Source organism: Sebastes fasciatus, chromosome 11 (assembly GCF_043250625.1).
Source record: "Sebastes fasciatus isolate fSebFas1 chromosome 11, fSebFas1.pri, whole genome shotgun sequence".
Classification (NCBI taxonomy): Eukaryota; Metazoa; Chordata; class Actinopteri; order Perciformes; family Sebastidae; genus Sebastes; species Sebastes fasciatus.
Window position 1 is genome coordinate 22418275 of NC_133805.1, and position 19301 is coordinate 22437575.

The 19301-nt window shown below is 43.6% G+C and overlaps 1 protein-coding gene across 11 annotated transcripts in view; it reads left to right on the forward strand.

Moving 5' to 3' along the window:
• Positions 1-19301, forward strand: part of mib1 (MIB E3 ubiquitin protein ligase 1) — a 71071-nt gene that overhangs the window by 35491 nt on the left and 16279 nt on the right. For all 11 annotated transcript variants that reach the window (XM_074651608.1, XM_074651613.1, XM_074651607.1 and 8 more), the window contains exon 13: positions 18945-19077. In XM_074651608.1, the coding sequence (XP_074507709.1) occupies positions 18945-19077 (133 nt within the window). The remainder of the gene's footprint in view (positions 1-18944; positions 19078-19301) is intronic.

The window sequence follows — 19301 nt, forward strand, 5'->3', positions numbered from 1 at the left end:
AGACAAAAAAAAAAAAAAGAAGACATTAAAAAGTCCCAGTAATTATAGTATCCTTAGTCATGGTGACAAAAGAGTCTTGGAAGCTGTCGGACGCAGAGGGCGAATTGTGCATAAGGGAATGTCTCTCCACACCAGTGCAGGTCTGAGTTAACGAGTCCGTCATTAGATAGCGGCAGGGCTGCAACCATGAAGCCTAATGAGCCAAAGAGCTCTGCTGCTGCAGCATGTCCGGCCAGTGCCAGGAACACAAGAGAGAGATAGAGAGAGAGAGAGAGAGAGAGTGCAAGACAAGAGAGGGAGGGAGGGAGAAAGAACAAGATGAGAGAGATAGAGTGGAGAGTGCAAAAAAAGGGCTAAAATCCATGTGGACCATAGCAACTCCCCAGCCTCCCTTTTCCCTGGTCCACCTCCTCCTGCATCTTCTTCCTCTCCATACTTTTTCTTTTTTATAAAGCCTTTATTTCTTCCCTTCCTTTAAAAGACAAGAGGAACAAGAGAGGAGAAAAAAAAGCCCAAAGGTTGTCTCTGGTTAAGTTCTGTCCCAGTGCTGCTGCTGCTGCAGAACAGTGCATTCCACTCCCCCGCGACTCACAGGCAAACCATGCGGTTAATAACTGATCGCATCCGAAGAAGAGAGAGGGAAGAGGCAGGACAGGAGACGTCAAGGCCCGTCAGGGGGTAAACTCCGTCCGAAAGCGAAGGAAGAGCATATATTACCTGTCAGATCAGTTTCTCATCTGAGCTGCTCCTCCTCTCCTCTCCTCCTCTTCCCGTAGTGAAGAGAGCCATAATGACCTAGAGAGCGCTCCAGCTGCTGCAGCCATCGTGTGTGCCGGGTGCACGCCTGACTCGCTGAATCAGCTTCTATGATTGGGGGGGGAGGAGGGGTGGCGGCAGGCGGGTTGAGCGCCAGAGTCAGGGAGGGGGAAAAGGAGAGAAAGCGGACACACACACACACACACACACACACACACACATTCCCATACAAACACAAGTCATACCTTTAGAAGAGGAAGACGTAGAGCTGACATGAAGAGCTGCTATTTGAAAAAAAAAGGGGAGGCAGAGAGGGAAGAGGGGGGAAAAGGAGGGGTGAAAAAAAATCTGCAGCACTCTCCTCTCCATCATGTGCATTCTGAGGGAGAGAGCTGGGAGGATGCCCTGGTCGGTGGAGGAGGCAGAAAGTGTACCAACCGTCCTCCCACCCTGCCTTTTTTCTTATTCCATCGACACACACATAGCCCCAGAGCTTTATTCTGCTCCTAAAATGCGCTTTTATTATTCAGTGGAACTTTATACAGCATCTTAGAAGAGGGAGTTTACTGAATGGGTTGAGAGCAGAATTGTGATGGAGGTATTTAAAAAAAAAAAAAAAAAAGAAGAAGAAAAAAAAGAGGTGGCTGTGCCTCTGCGGTAGAAGACAGCTGTACTTTTAATAGTCCCTCGCGATCCATGCAAATTTGATTACCATTGTCGGGGACTAGAGACAGAGGATATTGCAATATCTTTTTGATATTTTTGGACATTTTTTTTGTGAATCTTCAATATGCAGTTTATGCATTCTTAATCTCCAGGGTCACCCTTTTTACTCGGGAAAGATCAAGTGGAGATGCTGCTGCAGTTTGCCGAGGGCACGGGAAGAACACAGTGGCAGCAAATTAGGGACACGAGGTCAACCCGGCCGACGGCTTGCTTCCTACCTCCACAGTGCGCAGGGCTAAGCTGAACAGTTAGCACTTTGTGGGAAGCCAAGCATTTGAAGCATGCCTCGGCCCCTGTTGCCGGGGCTGCTCCTGTGTCTTGTCTCACCACCTCCCTGACCATATTTAGTCAAGCAGTGCAAAAAATAGTTCCCTGCTCCGCTCCACTCCACTCTGCTCCTCTCCTTGCCTCACCTCCCCTCCCCTCTCTCTTCCATATCCCCCCCCTCAGCAACTGTTGGCTAGAGGCTCCGGGAAGCCTCCCCTACGGCTCCCTGCCTATCGATTCCACCGGCCTGGAAGGAGAGAGGAGCGTTAGGCCGGCTAGCCCCTGCTACCATTTGCTGCGCTATTTTTAGTAGCTCCAAATAAAGTGGTCTCTCGTGCTTCCACTTGTATATTCTTGATTCGTTCCCCCCCACCTCCCCTGCTTTACATCCTTCACCACCAACTCCACCAACTCCTCTGATACCACCCCCTCACTCTCTGTGTCCTTTTGACCCCCCCCCACCTCCTAGTCTCTATCATTCTTCTTTTTAAATAGAGCTGGAACACGCTGCTTATGGTAGAGCCTCCGTCTGCTCACCTCTATACTTAGATATCCCAGAAATGGAGGAGAGGGAAAGGGTGAACGTGTAGCGCAGAGAAGCGTGGCAGGAAATATTATTGTGTTTTCCCATTTATTTATCTATTTATTCATCCTGCTTTTGGCAATGCAGGGAGACGAGCGGCAACCTCACCTCTGAGGCACTGAAAAGTTGGGTTTGCTTTCTCTCCTTTTTGAGCTCTCATTAATTTTCAAGTGTCTTTTTCAAGCTTTCCCGAGGCGCGGCCACTGAAGAATCTGTTTAATTAGTTGGTCTCATCACGGGGCTCATCTATACTGTACGGAAGCAATGTCCTCTGTGCCCTCCTATCTTTTCCACTCTCTCGCCTTCTCTCCTCTTATACCTCAATGACAGCACACAAGTCCTCTTACCTACCCCACCTGCATTATAACTGCACAATGCCCCACGAGGAGGTTTTTCTTCACACCAATATGCTCTTTAAGGTAATCATATGGAAACCAGCCTTTGGCATGTAATGAATGAGCTTGTGAAAACTCACAAATACCCTCAATACACCGTGAACATTTGTCAAAGTGTTGTTTTTCACGAGCCAGAAAAGAAAAAAAAAAGTCACGCATTTCACCGTCCTTTGATTTGATAAGCCTTTTAACGAGCTCCCAGTCATTCTGCCCCTCGCTCGCCGTTATATCTTGGTCCTTTTTCCATGGCGGAGATAATTCTGCATAAATTTAAGTGTCCAATTTAATTAATGCATTGTCACTGCAATTTATAGCTTTTCGATTACATTATCTTTACGGCTGTTACAAGAATTGACCATTTGCGAGACAAAAATGGATTCCGAGCTAATGTGTCTGCTCAAAACATGACCTCACATGGCCAATCAAAATGCAGAATTGCAGCTATATAAATGGCAACTGTGAACGTCCACCTGTTATTGCCCTGCAGTTATTGCTCCAGCCAGCCATAATTCTCACATCGTGGACATTTTCACACACTGTGTATAAACACACACACACAGTACACACTTACTGTACATGTTAGGGGTAGGAATCACCAGAGGCCCCATGATACTATATTATCACGATACGATCTCATTGCAATTTTGAATATTTTGCAGTATGTTTTGTATTGCAATAAGATATATTGCGATTTATTACCTTTTTTCAACTGCAAAATATGCAGTTTGTCGACATCTGTTTTGTCTAATAAGATACAGTTTTCACTCTTATAGTTTTCATTCACATATGTTGAGGTCAGAGGTCAAGGAACCCCTTTGAAAATGACCATACCAGTTTTTTCCTCGCCAAAATTTCGGGTAACTTTTGTAGCGTTATCTAGCGTTCTTCCCGACAAGCTAACTAGGGATGCACGATACCGGATCGGATGTCGGGCCGATACTGACTCAAAGAGCTGGATCAGATATCGGTGACAATGGGACCAATCTATTAAATTCAGTGCTCTGTTTATATACTATACACATTATATATTGGAATTTTAATTCCCTTTTAAGTTAATTTTTAAGATTTTTTACCCAGTTTCTGGTGTACAATTTATTATTTTAAAAATAGATAACAATTCACAAAATGTATATCTATGTATTTATTTGTTACATTTTGTTCTACAAAATTAGGAAAGCAATGTTTAAGTCAAGATTGTTAAGGGGTTAATAATTTTATATAATAAAAGCTTGATACTTGACATCCATGTATCGATACAATATTGCCAAGCAAAATATCGCGATACTATGCTGTATTGATTTTTTTTATCCCATCCCCTAGTACATGTGCATTTGGACTTGATAAATTCCGTACTCAGTTGGTTTAGGTTTATAACCATCTCCACCGACAATGCCCTGTGTGTTTTGTGTATCCCCCAGTGGGTCTCCACCCTGCCGGTTCCAGCCACCCAACCCACCAGTTTAATCTCAATTACATCCCGACATCCCATCTGCCCCTGAAACTCAGCAGCACGGCTTACATCTTCCCAGCATGATGAATAGCGCCGGGCTGAATGTTTAGCTGAGCAGTTAATCGATCAATAAGAAAAGGGTCGACTAATGGATGTGCTTTCTTTCAGTGGATGAAGGGGCGGGACGTGTTGTATTCCCTACGAGTAGTGCTTAAGACATATCTCCATTCAAATTAGATAGTAATTATAATAATAAAAACAGATTGGTGCGAGATCAACAAATTGCCTGTTTTAATGATGCTTTATATTGTTCAGTAGATGCATTGTGGGTGAAAAAAATGCAACATTAATTATAGCTGATTAAATGTTTCTTGTAGATTTGAAGCTAATCGTTTCCTGCCGTTATATTTATTGATCTAAATTAAGTACAAATATTATTTTTAAATAATTGCAGAGTATTCACTCTACGAAATAGTTTTTAAATCACCCATGGTATTTTTAGACATTTTATAAAATGTTGGATAATAAGTAGAGATCAGTGTGTGACAAGTGATGTTAGGTTAAACACAACTCTATCTGGAAGGCCCACCGCTGGTTAGTCAACGAGTGAATGCTGTGTTTTGGCGCAAGTCAAACAAGGCACACTGGCAGAAACACACAGTCCCCACAATGAAGCGGAGTGGTGGTGGCAGCGTCATGCTGTGAGGATGATTCTCTGCAGCAGGCTTCTGATCAGGAATTTGTGGCAGGACTTTAAAATGGCTCGTTTCTCACAGATCTCATGCACCATAACGGAGCTTGGGCAGTGTTCACACATAGAGTCAGGGCTATAATCGCTGCCAGAGGTGTCTCTACTAAATATTGACATGCAGGGGTGAACAATCAATGATTTTGTTTATTTATTTGTACGTAATTAATATAAATTTGTAAAGCTTTGTTGACATTAAATAGTCTTTCTTTTGATCAATTTCAGAAAGCCTATTCTGTCATTGCCAAACCTATGACAGCGCTAAAGAAAGGTCTGGCTGCACACATTGTCCTTCTGGTATAGGGGCAAAAAATTGCTCTGGCTTGTTTTTATTTTTTTAAACCAATCACAATCGTCTTGGGTGACGCTAAGTATAGGATGCAGCGACGGTGCTCTCAAAATAGATAGCGCAGATAGCGGAAGATGAGGAGAATGCCAGCTGAAATAGGTGGCCAATGGCAGGCTTGTACCCCCAGGATGCAGTTTCACAAGCCAATAGTCTGTTTTGTTCGTCTGAATCAGAGTGAAATTGATCATTTTGGTTTGTTTTCTATTTAGTCTGGTTCGGTTTCACAGTGCACAAATGAAAGCGGACCAAATTAAACAGAAAATAGGTTGCTGAGGGGCGTGTACGAAGGAGCAAACTTATCTTTTTCGTCTCGAGAGCTGCCACCTCTATGCAGGGAATCGTGGATTTTAATATATTGCTATCAAAGTTTTTTCACTTTGACTCAGCACTGAGTAAACGGCGTTTACCGACCATTTTCACACCACTCTCACTCACCACTTAGCTTCACTCCAGATGGCCATGTCGCTGTGAAAACATCCGTGTGTTGGAATGATCAGATGAGATAAAGATGAAAAATTTGAAAAGCCTTCTGTGTTTTTCCTCTTGATTTTACTCGTTGGCTTGCTTTCCTCACTTCTGTTTCTCTTCTCGTGCACTGATCCGTTTAAGCTAAATCGCCAATCAGCGTGATTTCTCTGACCTACGGCCGAAAAACCACCGACACGGGCAGGCTAGATCCGACGTTTCAAGACACACCGAAAAAACTAGGGCGGCGGACGCTCACTGATGGCCCCAAACTGTCTGACGGCTGACCGCCGGCTTGGTGTGTCAGGGCCTTAAAACATGTATTTTTGGTTCTTTCATATGATGAGAGCTCATCCCTTTGAGTTTACACAAATGAGAGGCAGGTCTCCTCTCAGATTAAAAAGTTTTGTACGGAGACTTCTGGTTTCAGGCTTCAGGTGGTGATGAAGCCCCAGTTTTTTTTTGTTTTGAGCTTCAAGCCTGCTGGAGAAGTCTTGGTTGGCCTTTCAGCTTGTCTTAATTCCTCCTTTCTGTGCTCCTGCCCACCAGTCAACATCATAGAGGGATTAGAGACATTTCTAATGAGTCCAGTTTGTGCTTTTTCAGTAAATCTCCATGCTCCCCCTCCATCGGCCTGGCTCTTCCTTGTGCTTACTTCATCTCTCTCATCAGTTCCTCTCCTCTCCCTCCCCCACACCCCCCCTCCTCCTCCTCTTTCCCCCGCCCTGCCCCTCCCTCCTCATCCCCTAACACAGTGCATCATTTGAAGAGGTGAGGCTGTTGAGCGCTTGGAGGAATAAAAGTGATTTATGAATGGGCCAGCCTACCTGGGTGCTGGAGGGGGAAGCCAGTGGCAGTCAGGCTCTGATCCAGCAGCCCATTGTTCCCTCCAGCCTCACTGCAGGGGAAGCTCCTCTGCCTCTCGTGCCTCTGATCTTTTACTGTGCTTTACTGGCGCCGCGTGTAACCGTTAAGTGACTCACAAACTGCACAAATACTTATGCACTGCAGGGGTGCATATGTGTGCAAGACCATCACACACACACACACCCACAGTACACTGCTATGTTTATTTGGCAGTCGGCCACTCAAGTAGACGCGTGCATTCTCGTGCACAATTTATATTGTTAATGCTTAGCCTGTCTTTTTATGATTGTAAGTGTGTACGATTTTAGAAGTTAATACAGGTGAGGACAGCCAGATGCACCAGCCAACAACCCTATCGATGATCTAAAGAGAGGTGACAGGAAAGGTGTCGTAGCTGCTGAGGACAATGTATGAGGTCCTCCTTGTCACCATATGCTCATATGCACACACACACACACATTCATGCAGGACATGGTGGAAGAATATTCAGGTTTTAGAGGGTAAAATTGAGGTGGGATGTCACTTAGACATAGTGATTTGGCTATTAGTGTTGTTTGTTTATCTGCCGTGTGTATGATATCGCCATTTTTACAGAGTAATATGCGATAATTCCTGATGGCAGGATGGTGGAGGCGATAAACTTGGTCAGGGGGAAAGGGTATACACGGCTGTAATTCATTAAAAGATAACTGATCGCACGCAGAGATATGCCGAAGTAACCTTTGGAATCCAGATGAACTGCACTTAGTGAGCCCACGATGGGAGGTAAAATCCCTATGTTGGACAATTATCATAACATACTCTATGTAGTCTAGAGAGACTGCTGATTTATTGTTTGCAATTACATACGTCTCCTTAGTATTATCTGTTATTATCTTCAGTTGTTCAATTAGACTCTGCATTGCTGTAGCTTATTCTAGTTAAATTGCTCACTGAAGAGCGTGCCCATTAAAGATGTACTGCAGCGACTGGTCCATTGAGAGAGCCTGGGTACCAGTTTGCTGCAGCATGCACTGTGACTTAATTGAAAAGTCGCCCAATCCTAGATGCCCTCCCAGTGTCCACCTCTGTATGAGCTGGGACCAGTCCAACAGATCAGCCAGAGGACAAGCTGATACAAGCCTCAATCCCCCTGTGACCAATCAGAACGCCCACACTTCCTCCCAGGGCCGGGCCAACAGTGGCTCTGAGCCAATAGATAAGCTCAGCCGTGCTGTAATGCTCTGTCTGTCCTGTGGCAAGCTGAAACATTGAGTCCTGGCTGCTACGTTGCTATAGCACATGTTGGAAGAGGGAGGGGCGGGGGGTAGCAGAGGGAGGGAAGGATGGATGGATAGAGGGGAAAGGGAGGAAACGAGGGATCAAGGGATGGATGGAGGGATAGGGAGGGGTACATCTCTTACTGAAGGGACTCAAGGACATAAAGAGCTTTTGGGAAAGTGACTATAGCATGCAAAGAGAAAAGCTTGCATTGTGACGACACTATAACCACTGATGATATGTTTTTTTTGCCCACTTGCCAAACCTAGAAAGAGCAGGATTTATTTGTGGCACTTTAAGTGCCTCGGCAATGCAGGTAATAAATATGACAGAGCAAGGTGATGTACTTCCACAGCACAGCTGTCAGGCATCTTTAATATTTCCTCCCCCCATTTAAAAACAAATGTAGTTTATCTATTTACTTGATGTATTGGAATAAGTAATAGAATTTATTTTTGCGTATTGATGGTACTTAAACATCAGTGATGGTACTTTGGTTTGTGTTTTTTATGTGTGCTGCACATTTCTTAGCTGAGTGAGCGCATGTAAAACACCAGAATAGACCTTGCAGTATAGTAAATATGGTTTCACACAACACAAAACTCAAGAAAACATGTCACTGAGTACATTTTACTAAGCTGGCCACCTCGTGTGATTGAATATTGTTATTAGGGCTGTCAAAGCTAACCTGACAATAACGGCACTAATTTCTGTAACGCAATTTGCGATTTTTAATTAACCTCTTAAAAATCTGACAGGTCGGCATCATGCCCTGCCGCCATTCGATCTTTTGGAGATTGTAGTGGGCGGGCTTTAAAGTTAGAGTGGAGATACTGGTACTATATGAAACTATAAAAAAAATAAATTCATTGATACCAACAATGTCATACAAGATTGTTGAGAAGGAGTAAAAATAACGCTCCAAATTTGAGCTAAATGTGGGTGAGGAAAAACTGGCATGGCCATTTTCAAAGGGGTCCCTTGACCTCTGACCTCAAGATATGTGAATGAAAATGGGTTCTATGGGTACCCACGAGTCTCCCCTTTACAGACATGCCCACTTTATTATAATCACATGCAGTTTGGGGCAAGTCATAGTCAAGTCAGCACACTGACACACTGACAGCTGTTGTTGCCTGTTGGGCTTGAGTTTGCCATGTTATGATTTGAGCATGTTTGTTTCTGCTATATGCAGTACCTGTGAGGGTTTCTGGACAATATTTGTCATTGTTTTGAGTTGTTAATTTATTTCCAATAATAAATAGTAAAAAAAAAACAGTATCAATCTCTGACAAAGTTGTCAATGTAAAATTGCGAGAGTAATTTATAATTTAATCATTTTACATGGTGTTTTATTTATGTCATGTATCACTTTTAATTAATTATGGAAATTATTTTATTGTAGAAAAACAGTCATTTTATAATTTGGAGAGCCATCTTTTCATTTGGGATGATTTAAATTGTATTTTGAGACGATGGTCAAAAAAGTTAATTTCGAGCCCTGAAGCTAATGAAGGATTAGAACTGGTGACCCGTTTTAACAATATCAAATGTTTCGGGAGCCAAAATTGCTGATTTTCAAGTCTTGTGCGAACAACTTCGAAATGGTGTTCACCTGTGCGATGTGTCAAAAAACTTCTGCTCAGTATCCCATGTCCAGACATGTACAATTTTTGTCAGCGGATGGAGTATTAGTAACCCTAATGCACTCTGAGGGACACATTCAGGCCGATGCTCACAGCTAAACCAAGCTTAGCTGTTGAATAATGCAGACCAGGTTACCTTGGTAACCCCGTACGGACACTGAAGTCAGTGGCTCCCATGTAAATGCAGTATGACAGGTCAGAGAGGATAAGGAGTTGTGTTTGTTTGTGGCGTTTGGTGTGCTTGTGCATGTGTGAGTCTTTGTGTCCGAACATGCAAAGAATACTGAAGAAAATCGACAGTAAAAAAAAGCATTACATTATTGGGCTTGGGCGGAGTGGCTTACATGCAAAATTGTTGGAGAAAACCATCATCTGTAGAATCACGAATCTGTGTGGAATACATGTAAGTTTCTATGGAGCCTTATCTGCGTAATGTATAGTTCATACAAGCTCCATTCCCCCGCCATTATAAAGCTCTCTGTTAGACATTTTCTGTGCTGCTCTGGGGCATATGGCCTGTTGTCTCAGTGCTTAGGGGAGGCAGTAGCTGATACAAGGCCCTTTGATCCCTATTATTTCCCTCTGCAAACAATAGATTTTAATTACCAAACCGCTTTTGTCAGCCACAGCTTCTCCCTCTGCTGGTGTGCCTAAAAGTGTAACTGCTGAAAAAGTCAGACTCATCAGCTGCAATGTGGCAGCTTGTTCGTGTCACTTTGGATCTGTTCTGCCAATTACCGCGGAAGAGAATTTGATGGCGCTTTATCCTCGTTTTTCTGTTTACTGGTACTGCCGGCTTGCTGTGTGTGTAAAGGGACCCTCACCGGTTACAACATACAGAAATGAGCGTTTCAGGGGGATGGTGAACGTAATGTGTTTGTGGGGGCAGAAAGGTGGGAGGCAGGCCAGGGAGTGGAGTGGGGGGGGGGGGGGTGATTTAACGTGGTAGATTTGCAGTGAGACTGTAGATCATGGGAGCCTCTCAGACCGTCTGCCCGTATGGTGACAGTGTGGCATGCTGCTGAGTGGCTGTCGATCGAAGGACCTTCAGCACGGCTGAATTCTCCACCGCTCTGCAAAACCCAGTCAATCCCTCTGTTCTATTTACTGCTTTGTACCTCAGCGTGGAAGCACTTGCAGTTAATTTCACCAGGCGGGAGCAAGTCTGATTTTTTGTTTCACTGAAACTTAAAGAAACTTTATAATCACGAAACAGCCAGTATCTCAGTCACAATTAAAGAGTAGTTGTCGGTCAGAAATGAAACATTGGCTTCACGAGTGAGAAGTCATTTAGATTCTGGTGGGTTAGATTGTGTCCTAAAAACAAATGACATGGTGGCTTCACACACAGCCTGCTAATGACCTAGCAGGTTAGAAAACATACATATTATGGTTCAAATTCAGGGTTTTCTGTATCTCAATGTGAGGCCAAGAGGGTACTTAACAAAGTGGAGATGAGGGCAAGAACTTTTTTGCTGAAGTCCACCTGCGTAAAAAGCAACCATTGACAAAAAGCCTCCAAAAAATGTCCAAAGACAAATTTGCTGCGTCTTGTTTCTTGGACTGTAGAAAAACACAGATGGAGCATGTGTGCTACGTTGCCTTTAGGTTTCCAAAGGGATATCTTGGGCACCTAAAAATGTCTTATTCAGCATTCGTTTGTACTTAGCAAAAAGCCAAACTGGCGACGGCCAAAAACCAAGATTGTGACGACCAAGATGCCGAACTTGAGGCTTCAAAATGTCCACAAACCAATGGGTGACGTCACACCCATCAATAAAAAACATTACACATACTGTACATACAATATGTTAAACAGCATCCGAGATATATTGATATGTCAAAGTGCATAGGTGTGCAGATATTGACAATTGGTCAATTGGTGGACAAGGTTTTGTTTTCATGAATTTAATTTCTGGATTACAGTCAGAGAAAGGTTTGTAGCAAAGGGAGTGAGAAAAGGAGTTAGAGATGGCTTTCTTTGCTCTGTTAGCAGCTTGTTTGCGGCGCTATGACTGTAATGACAGGAAAGAGAGGCCGGTGAGTGTGGATGCTCTGGTGACGGCGTACTCAAATCTGTCTGTATCTTTTTGTCTGATAAGTTATTTGAGCTACAGCTTTCATTTTCTGCGTCTCGGTTTGTATACTCTGTCCCGCGTCAAGTCAACCGTTCAATGTGCTGTTACTAAATCCTGTCGTGTAGTTTTGTCATCTTTTATGATACTCTGTTTTTTTACACATTATCAAAGTGTGTTCACTCCTTTATGTCAGTCCCAGGTCAACTACTTGTGAGTTATTTTCATTCAGTTAAAGTTCATTTCAATTCAGTTTTTATTAATATTTGTTCAACTGTTCCCAGATTTGCACTAGCAAAAGACTAAAGATGAATGCACAACCTATTAGTTATGACCCAGGCCTTCCCAAGCCAGTGTGAAAAGGGTTGTTCATTCATAAATCACATGGTTGTTTTATAGGTAGTGATGCTATTGGGCGATTGTTCGACATAGTGTGCGTGATTTAGGAATCTCTTTTTTTCTAATATAATCTGCATGTCCTTGCTTTATCTTTTATGTCAGTTTGCGCTTTTTGGGTAAAAGGATGTATATTATGACTATTACGGCTGCTGCAGAAATGAGAATGAGGCTTTTTCAAGGTGCTGAGGAGAATAAAGTGCAAAGGAAGAGTAGCACGGGGAAAATAATTGGGTCATCTCGAACCAATGGGACATTAACGCGCCATTGGGCTTCTCTGACTGTCTTGCTGCCTCCTTCTTCTATGAATCAGGACGCGCCATAATACCAGGTGATTTAAGGCTAATTAAAGCTAAGTCTTTATAGGCCCCCACCTACTTCCCAAATGGACAGACAACTGTACCTGAGATGCTTGAAAATGCACCTGGCGTCTCCTAAACAACCTTCAAGGCACAGGCAATAGCTATAGTGATAACCAAAACATTATAGAAATGCACCTCGTTCCCGTCTTCCCCCTTCCCTTCCCGGTTTATGCAAATAGTCCTTAATAAAAGCATGCTCACTCAGGGGCCTCAGGTACAGGCAGGCAGGGGAAGGTCACATTGTAGGGAAAATTATTCTCTTCACGGCATGGTAATGAAAGGCTTTTTTTATTGAGCGGAGCCAGCTAGGTTCTTGTCCTCAGCTCTCACTGCTGCACTGCTGGCCCGGACGCTATCTGTTTATTTACTCTGCCCAGTAGCCGTGGGACGGCCCTGACAAAGTGAACTGGTAACTAATTGCTTCTAGCGGTGGAGTGATGGCCTGGATGAACTTTTAAGGGGTTCTGAAAGTCAACTAGTTATATTTGTATGGGGATTATAGGCTGCTTAAATCATGTGTCGCGTCCAATATCTGCTGTGTTATGTAGTGACAGCATAACTGCTGCTGTCACTAAACATGCAGCAGTGGGTAGAACTGGAGCAAATATGATTTAAATAAAGTTATTTAAAAAAAAAAACTGTCACTATATCCTGACAGTGGAGCATGAGACAGGTAATCTGAAAGAAATCTCTGGTGTCCTCCGGTGCTCCTGATGGCATCTGCACTACGCTGCGCCGATCAAATATGAATCAATATTCTGTTACTGTAATGCCTATTTATCACCCTCAAATGTTTTCAGAAACATCTTGTAGTTTACTGTTTAGCTGTAAAATGAGAAAGTTTGTTACCCGGCCGCCATGCGAGTGATTTACAGCTGCCGTCGTTAAATGAACAGCCAATAGGAACGCTCTCTCTCTCTCTCTGAAATTGGCCAAAGTCTTCCGTCACAAGCTAGACTGTTTTAAAGCCTGAAAACAGCCAAGAGGAGGTGCAGAAGTCTAGTTATCTATCAGTACACTTGAATTACAATATGCTGATTTTCACACACCTTTTCAAAAATAATCATCATTCACAGCGACATGTTTTAAGATCAGTGAGATGCTGAACAGTTTTATGTCTCTAACCCTCCCAGCTGCCACTGACTTAAGGACTCGGTGCCTTCCAAACCTCTCACACATGATGAAGAGTGTCTCCTCTGCCCGGGGTGGGAATGGGTGAAGGGGGGCTCCATTTGGGGTTGGTGTGTTGCATTTGTGAATGATTTGTTGGGAACAGGGTTCACTATTTCAAAGGACCTGAAAGTATTGATCCTGTCCCCGATGAGCTGACACCTCATGTATCGTCTGAAGTCGTCTCATCTCGAAAGTCGAAAGGCTGCTCCAATAAGGACTCTGCATCAGGGGGAAAGTCCTACCGGTGTTGGGGAAGGAATTATTGGCAAACCTCATGGTACATTGTGACCAGCTAAGTTTGTCGAAGGCAGTCTGGATAAGGTTAGGCATCTAAAACTATTTTTGACAAAATGATTTAAACTAAAGACACACTCTCCAGCTTCTTTTCCCAAAGACTTGTAACCGTATCAAATGGTGTTCATCAGCGAATAGAAATTGCTCAGTTGTCATGGAGATGAATGTTTCGACATGCCAGCTTAGTAGCTGTTACAATTTAATCCACTGCACTTTTAGGATGTCTTGTGCGCGTTTGCTTATAAGTTAAACACATTTTGTTAAAGTTTGAAAAGTGGTACAGATAGAATACATCTTCATCCATGATACAGTTTAACCCTTAAAAACGGATCCTGTGGGCGGCCACGGAGAGATTGTTGTTTGCATGATCCTGTTTAAATCGATCTAAAATAAAAACCATAATAGCTAGAGCATTAATTCATCTTTTCGGACGCACTGAACTGTAATTTACATCGTCACTTCCTGAGAGCCTCCTTGCTGGTTGGAGACATGTAACCATAGTAACCCATGCCAACCTCATGTGACCAAAACAACGGTTTGTCAGAATCAAATTCTGAATTAATTTAAAATATATATTACGCCTAGCAAAGTGAAATCTTATGCTTACAGTTAAATTGAAGCGTTATTGACATTACAGAGCTGTCCGTTATGCACGTTGTTGTCCCTACGGCATTGCATTGTGGGATATTTATGCCGCCGTAGTGTCCAGCGTTAGCATACTGTAATACTTCCCCAGAAATAGTATGCAATATGTGTACTATTGGTTTCGTACTAAGCTCTCAGACATACTAAAAAATCGCACATACTATTTTAGCGTACTAAATAGCATGTTAGTGTGGAATTTGGGACGCAACCCTTCTGTCTTTCGCGTCATTACGTTGTAGGCTCGTGAACATGGTGAAATGTGCGGTAGCGCCAGAGTATTGCCCCGTACGGAGATCATTGTTTGCATGGTTCTGTTTAAAATCAATGTAAAATACAAGCTATAATAACTACAGCATTCATTTTTTTTGCAGCAGAAACCGAAGGCTTTTGTTTTTCGCGTTATCACATTTTCCGCTTGTGATGACGTCATTACGTTACATGTGGAACGTAACGAAACTATCAAAACGTCTTTTCCACTCGATCTGCTCTTATAAATGAGCATAGCTCAGAAACAAAAAAGATTGCGAAATTAAAATAATTTATGGAGTGTTAAGAAATATTTAAATTTTTCTACATTTAGAAATCTTTCGGATCAGTTTGTTTTGTGTGTTTATTTAGTAACATTTTATTTGACACAATTTCAGTACTTTATCAATTATAATAGTTTATTGACTGACATAACCTTGTAGCTTAGCTTGTACAAATTTTAGTGATATGAAGCGTTTGAAGATAGTTTGAGAAATGAAAAATACCAATATAGGCACTGAAGGACCATTACTATTGCAGAGTTCCAAGGGTTAAAGCTCTGGTAAAAGTTAGTAAATGCACCTTGAGTTGTATTGTATTCCAAGGTCAAGACTGAAATTTGATGGTTGCAAACATTTTGGTTAATGTATTGGGGTACGGAGTATTTACACCCACCAGTATAGAGCTGATCTGTATGCTTGATCATATAAGCACTGATCATTTCCATTATCAGTTGTATAAAGCATTTTATTTTTCCAAGGCAGGTGGCACTTTTTGGGGACTAATTTCCGATGCAGAATCTCTTTTCTTGAGCTTGAAGCCTCGGTTAATGGATGACGGTATGCCAAACACGTCTCCTACATCAGAGTAACCATATGTTTGTGCACAGCCATTAATCTCAGGCTGGATGTTGACTGTTCCCGTTTTGCCCTGTCCTACCCAAGTTATTGTCCCCCGACTCTCACTTCCTGTTGTAATAACGGCTACTGACCACCACACAGATGGCTGTCAGCCAGGCGAGGGCGGCAGAAGGGACCTGTCGACCCCTACGCTCACACTCACACACACACAATTGCACGCACACAATTGCACGCACACGCACGCTTCCGCTGTCTTACATACAATGACAAACGCCGACACACACAGAGCTGAGGGCGTCAGAGAGCGTCCTGGTCAATGACAAATTGCAGCCCAAGACAACGGGCCCCGGTGTAGCTCTCCTCAGGGACTCTTGAGATCTCTCACAGGGTGACCCAGTTCCATCACGTCTCCCCTTCTCTCCTCTACCGTTCCCTTCCCTCAGCTGCACGTCCTCCTGCATTCACACAGCATTGGTTTTAAAGTTCAGTTGCTATAAGGGGATCCTCACTTCACTCTAAATATCTGCCTCCTTCTCGTAGCAGATAACCTGAGTTGTCTAAATGTTAACTCCCGGGTCAAGTCGGCGTCTCCTGCTCAGTAAAAGATCTGCAGCCTGAGCTGCCACTCTACAACCTACCTCAAGGGCCAACTCACAGTTTCTCTCACACCACCCTCGGTCACCGCTAACATCACTTACTCAAGAGATAAAAAAAAACAACTAGGATTTATTTCTTGGTTCTTAATTCACTCTCTTTTTTTTCTGCCTTTACAGCAAATAGCTTAACTGCAATGCAGCATTGCCAGTATGGGGCATTAATATTAATGTCCGCCCATTTCGCCCAGCGTGGCAGGGAGCCTGTCAATCTAGACCTCTATTGGAGGGGCTCCTTACACCAGCAAACACCTGCCCAGCACTCAAGTGCCTGCTTCTGACACTAGAAGGCGCCAGTCTGCCCCTGTAGTGTTGCAGGCGTGCATTTATTGGCCAGCTGTTCGACATATAGGAGATATTTCCAGCCAATCCAGATCGCACAAATGTTATACATTGCACCAATAGGAGGAAGGAAATTGGCACAAAAAGAACAAAGGCTTTATGTGGGACAATTGCCCTTGATTCTGATGGAAACAGTTGTAGTAAAAAACTGCATTCCTGTATTGTCTATCAGCCTCACTTGAAAGAAAGCTAAAAGAGTGCAGTGTTTAACCGCTGGGAATAAGTTTTTATGTTACAGCTTCAGGCAAGAATCTGATGTGGCAAGGTCTTTTTCTTGAATAATTTGCTTGTTTTAAGTCTCAACTCCTACCCAGTGGGAGCGCCATGGATGAAATTACTCAAAAAGTCCCCCCTGAGATGGTAAATCTACAGCATGCAAGCAAGTAATTCTTTGTAACAAAGGCGACACATTACGAATGTGAGATTAGGCAGAGTGGGTGCGGTTGCTATCACATTTAAGCAGTGCTTCTCTGCATTAAGTGGTTGAAGATGGCTGCAAGCAATGCAGGTGTGTGTGTGTGCGTAAAGCCTCTGTGCAATGAGAGGTAGAGGTAGAGAGAGAGAGAGAGAGAGAGAGAGAGAGAGCAAGAGGGAGCCTGGGATCAGTGTGCTGCGCTGTTCATCACTGCAGCAGTACACCAGCCCCGGATCTGTGTCCGTACAGAGGTGCTGACTGCCTGCCCCCCCCCCCTCCCCCCACCACTCCCCTGCCTCCCTGCCCCTCTTTCTCTGCTTTCCTCAAGAGGCTGTGCTGATGATGCTCTCTTTCATTACTCCAGAAGGAGGGAGACAAGCTGTAGGTTTAGCAAAAAACCCGCAGGGAACCAGCCATCCTGATTACCTTCAGTCTGAAAGCCTGCCAGCATGTTGGTTTGCATTTCTCTCTTTTCCTCTGTCTTAATAGTTAACAGTTTCCATTGATTGTGCAGGGCAGGCTGTGGCCTCCTTGCTCTGTGCTGGAGCCCATTTCCTCCCCGTGCTGTTTCCGACCCTATTTACCTCACCGTTGTGTATGTAAACACTCCAGCGCTCGCTCGGGGGGCTGTTCAGCCATATCAAAGTCAGAGTAAAATGGGCTGCCTCCCTTTTTGTCGCAGTTCAAAGATATGCCCTGCATGATTATTCAGGGTTAATCAAGGTCAGAAGTGTTCCCTCCAGCGTTGCTGCTTTAATGCTTATTGAAGGTACATTGTGTACCCAACTACAGACAAGATGCGAGAAGAGCAGTTCAGGGATATGGCTTTAAAGTGTCTTGTTTTATATTCCATAGCATTTGCACAAATTGAAGAGTTTGCGTTTGTAACCGTTGTTCCTCATCACATGTCCTCGACTGATGCACTGGTCACACACTAAATTACGGATGCGTCTCTTCTCATGTACCATATGCCTGGATGTGTGCCCAGGGGCTAAAGCAAGAAGAGAGGTAGAGGTTGGGTGTAAAAAGATAATGGTTTAGTTCCAACACTAAACTAAATCTAGTAAGAAGAAGGGTGTTAACTGTTTATTTATAATTACAACAGTTTTACTGCTTAAGTCAAATCTCATGGAGTTTTTTTTAAATGTATCCCTTCTGTCTTTTTTTGCGTTCTTTGCATTTAACAAGGAATGGAAACATGTGTGGCTTCCATTTACTAGTAAAACAGATGTTTCTTTTTTTTTTCAATGGTAGGAAGTGACAGTCAACCTCCCTCTATCCCCACTGTGACTCTTGTACAGTTGTCTTTGCAGCCACTTCTCTCTGTGGCACACATCCTCTAAATGACCTTCAATGGCACAGAACTGACTGACTCTTTTCACCACACCAGGCTACTTCTGTTAAACAGCGCTGTTTAAACAATGCCCCCCTTCTCACCCTGCCTGCTTCATCCCCAGGAGGAGACCTGAGTGAATGCAGCTAAACCTTGTGTAATTACCATTTTGCCTCCCAATGATAGGCGCTTTTGCGCATCATCAAGGGAAAAGTGGCTTTCTTTTTTAACTGAAGAGATGGCAGGGGGACGGGTACTCTAAAATAAAACACAGCTCTTGTATCGCTCAGAGCTTGATGTAAATAACACTCTGCTTGGGAAAGCAACTCCTCCCTAAGTTGATTTAGTATTCTTGTCCCTATGTGTGAAAATGGGATATGCTCTGCTGTAAAAAAAAAAAAAAGTGTTGAAATATGCTGTGTATCAGCAGTACAGACACTGCGATGTGTTTGCTTACAGCAGCTTGTGTCTGGCCCCCAGCTATCATAGAGTGCATGCGACTTTCAGTCATTCGTTTTGGCAGTTTACATCAGAAACTATCGACTATACTTTCTGTACCTTCTTGGGCTTTTTCCGTCATGCTTCCCAGTTTAGACCGTCAAACACTCACTTTTTTTCTCCCTTTCTCCTCTGTGCAGTGCCATGCGTGTGCTGCTATCTAAACTCCCGAGGCCTTGGATCGTAGACGAGAAGAAGGACGACGGTTACACCGCACTGCACCTGGCTGCCCTCAACAACCACGTGGAGGTGGCTGAGCTGTTGGTGCACCAGGTAACAAAACACAAGCACTCATAGACATATAAATAGCTCATTTGAATGCATGCTTATCAAAATTATTCACACTCCATAAGAGACCCCTTTCGTTTACAATTATTAGCGCAAAGCATAGCTGCATCAGCTCAGCCTGAACTTCTGGCTCTCCCTGCCTACAGACCATTAAGAGCAGCTTCTACAGCACTCCCTGCAGCCAGCAAGCTGTAGACCAGTTGAAGCTG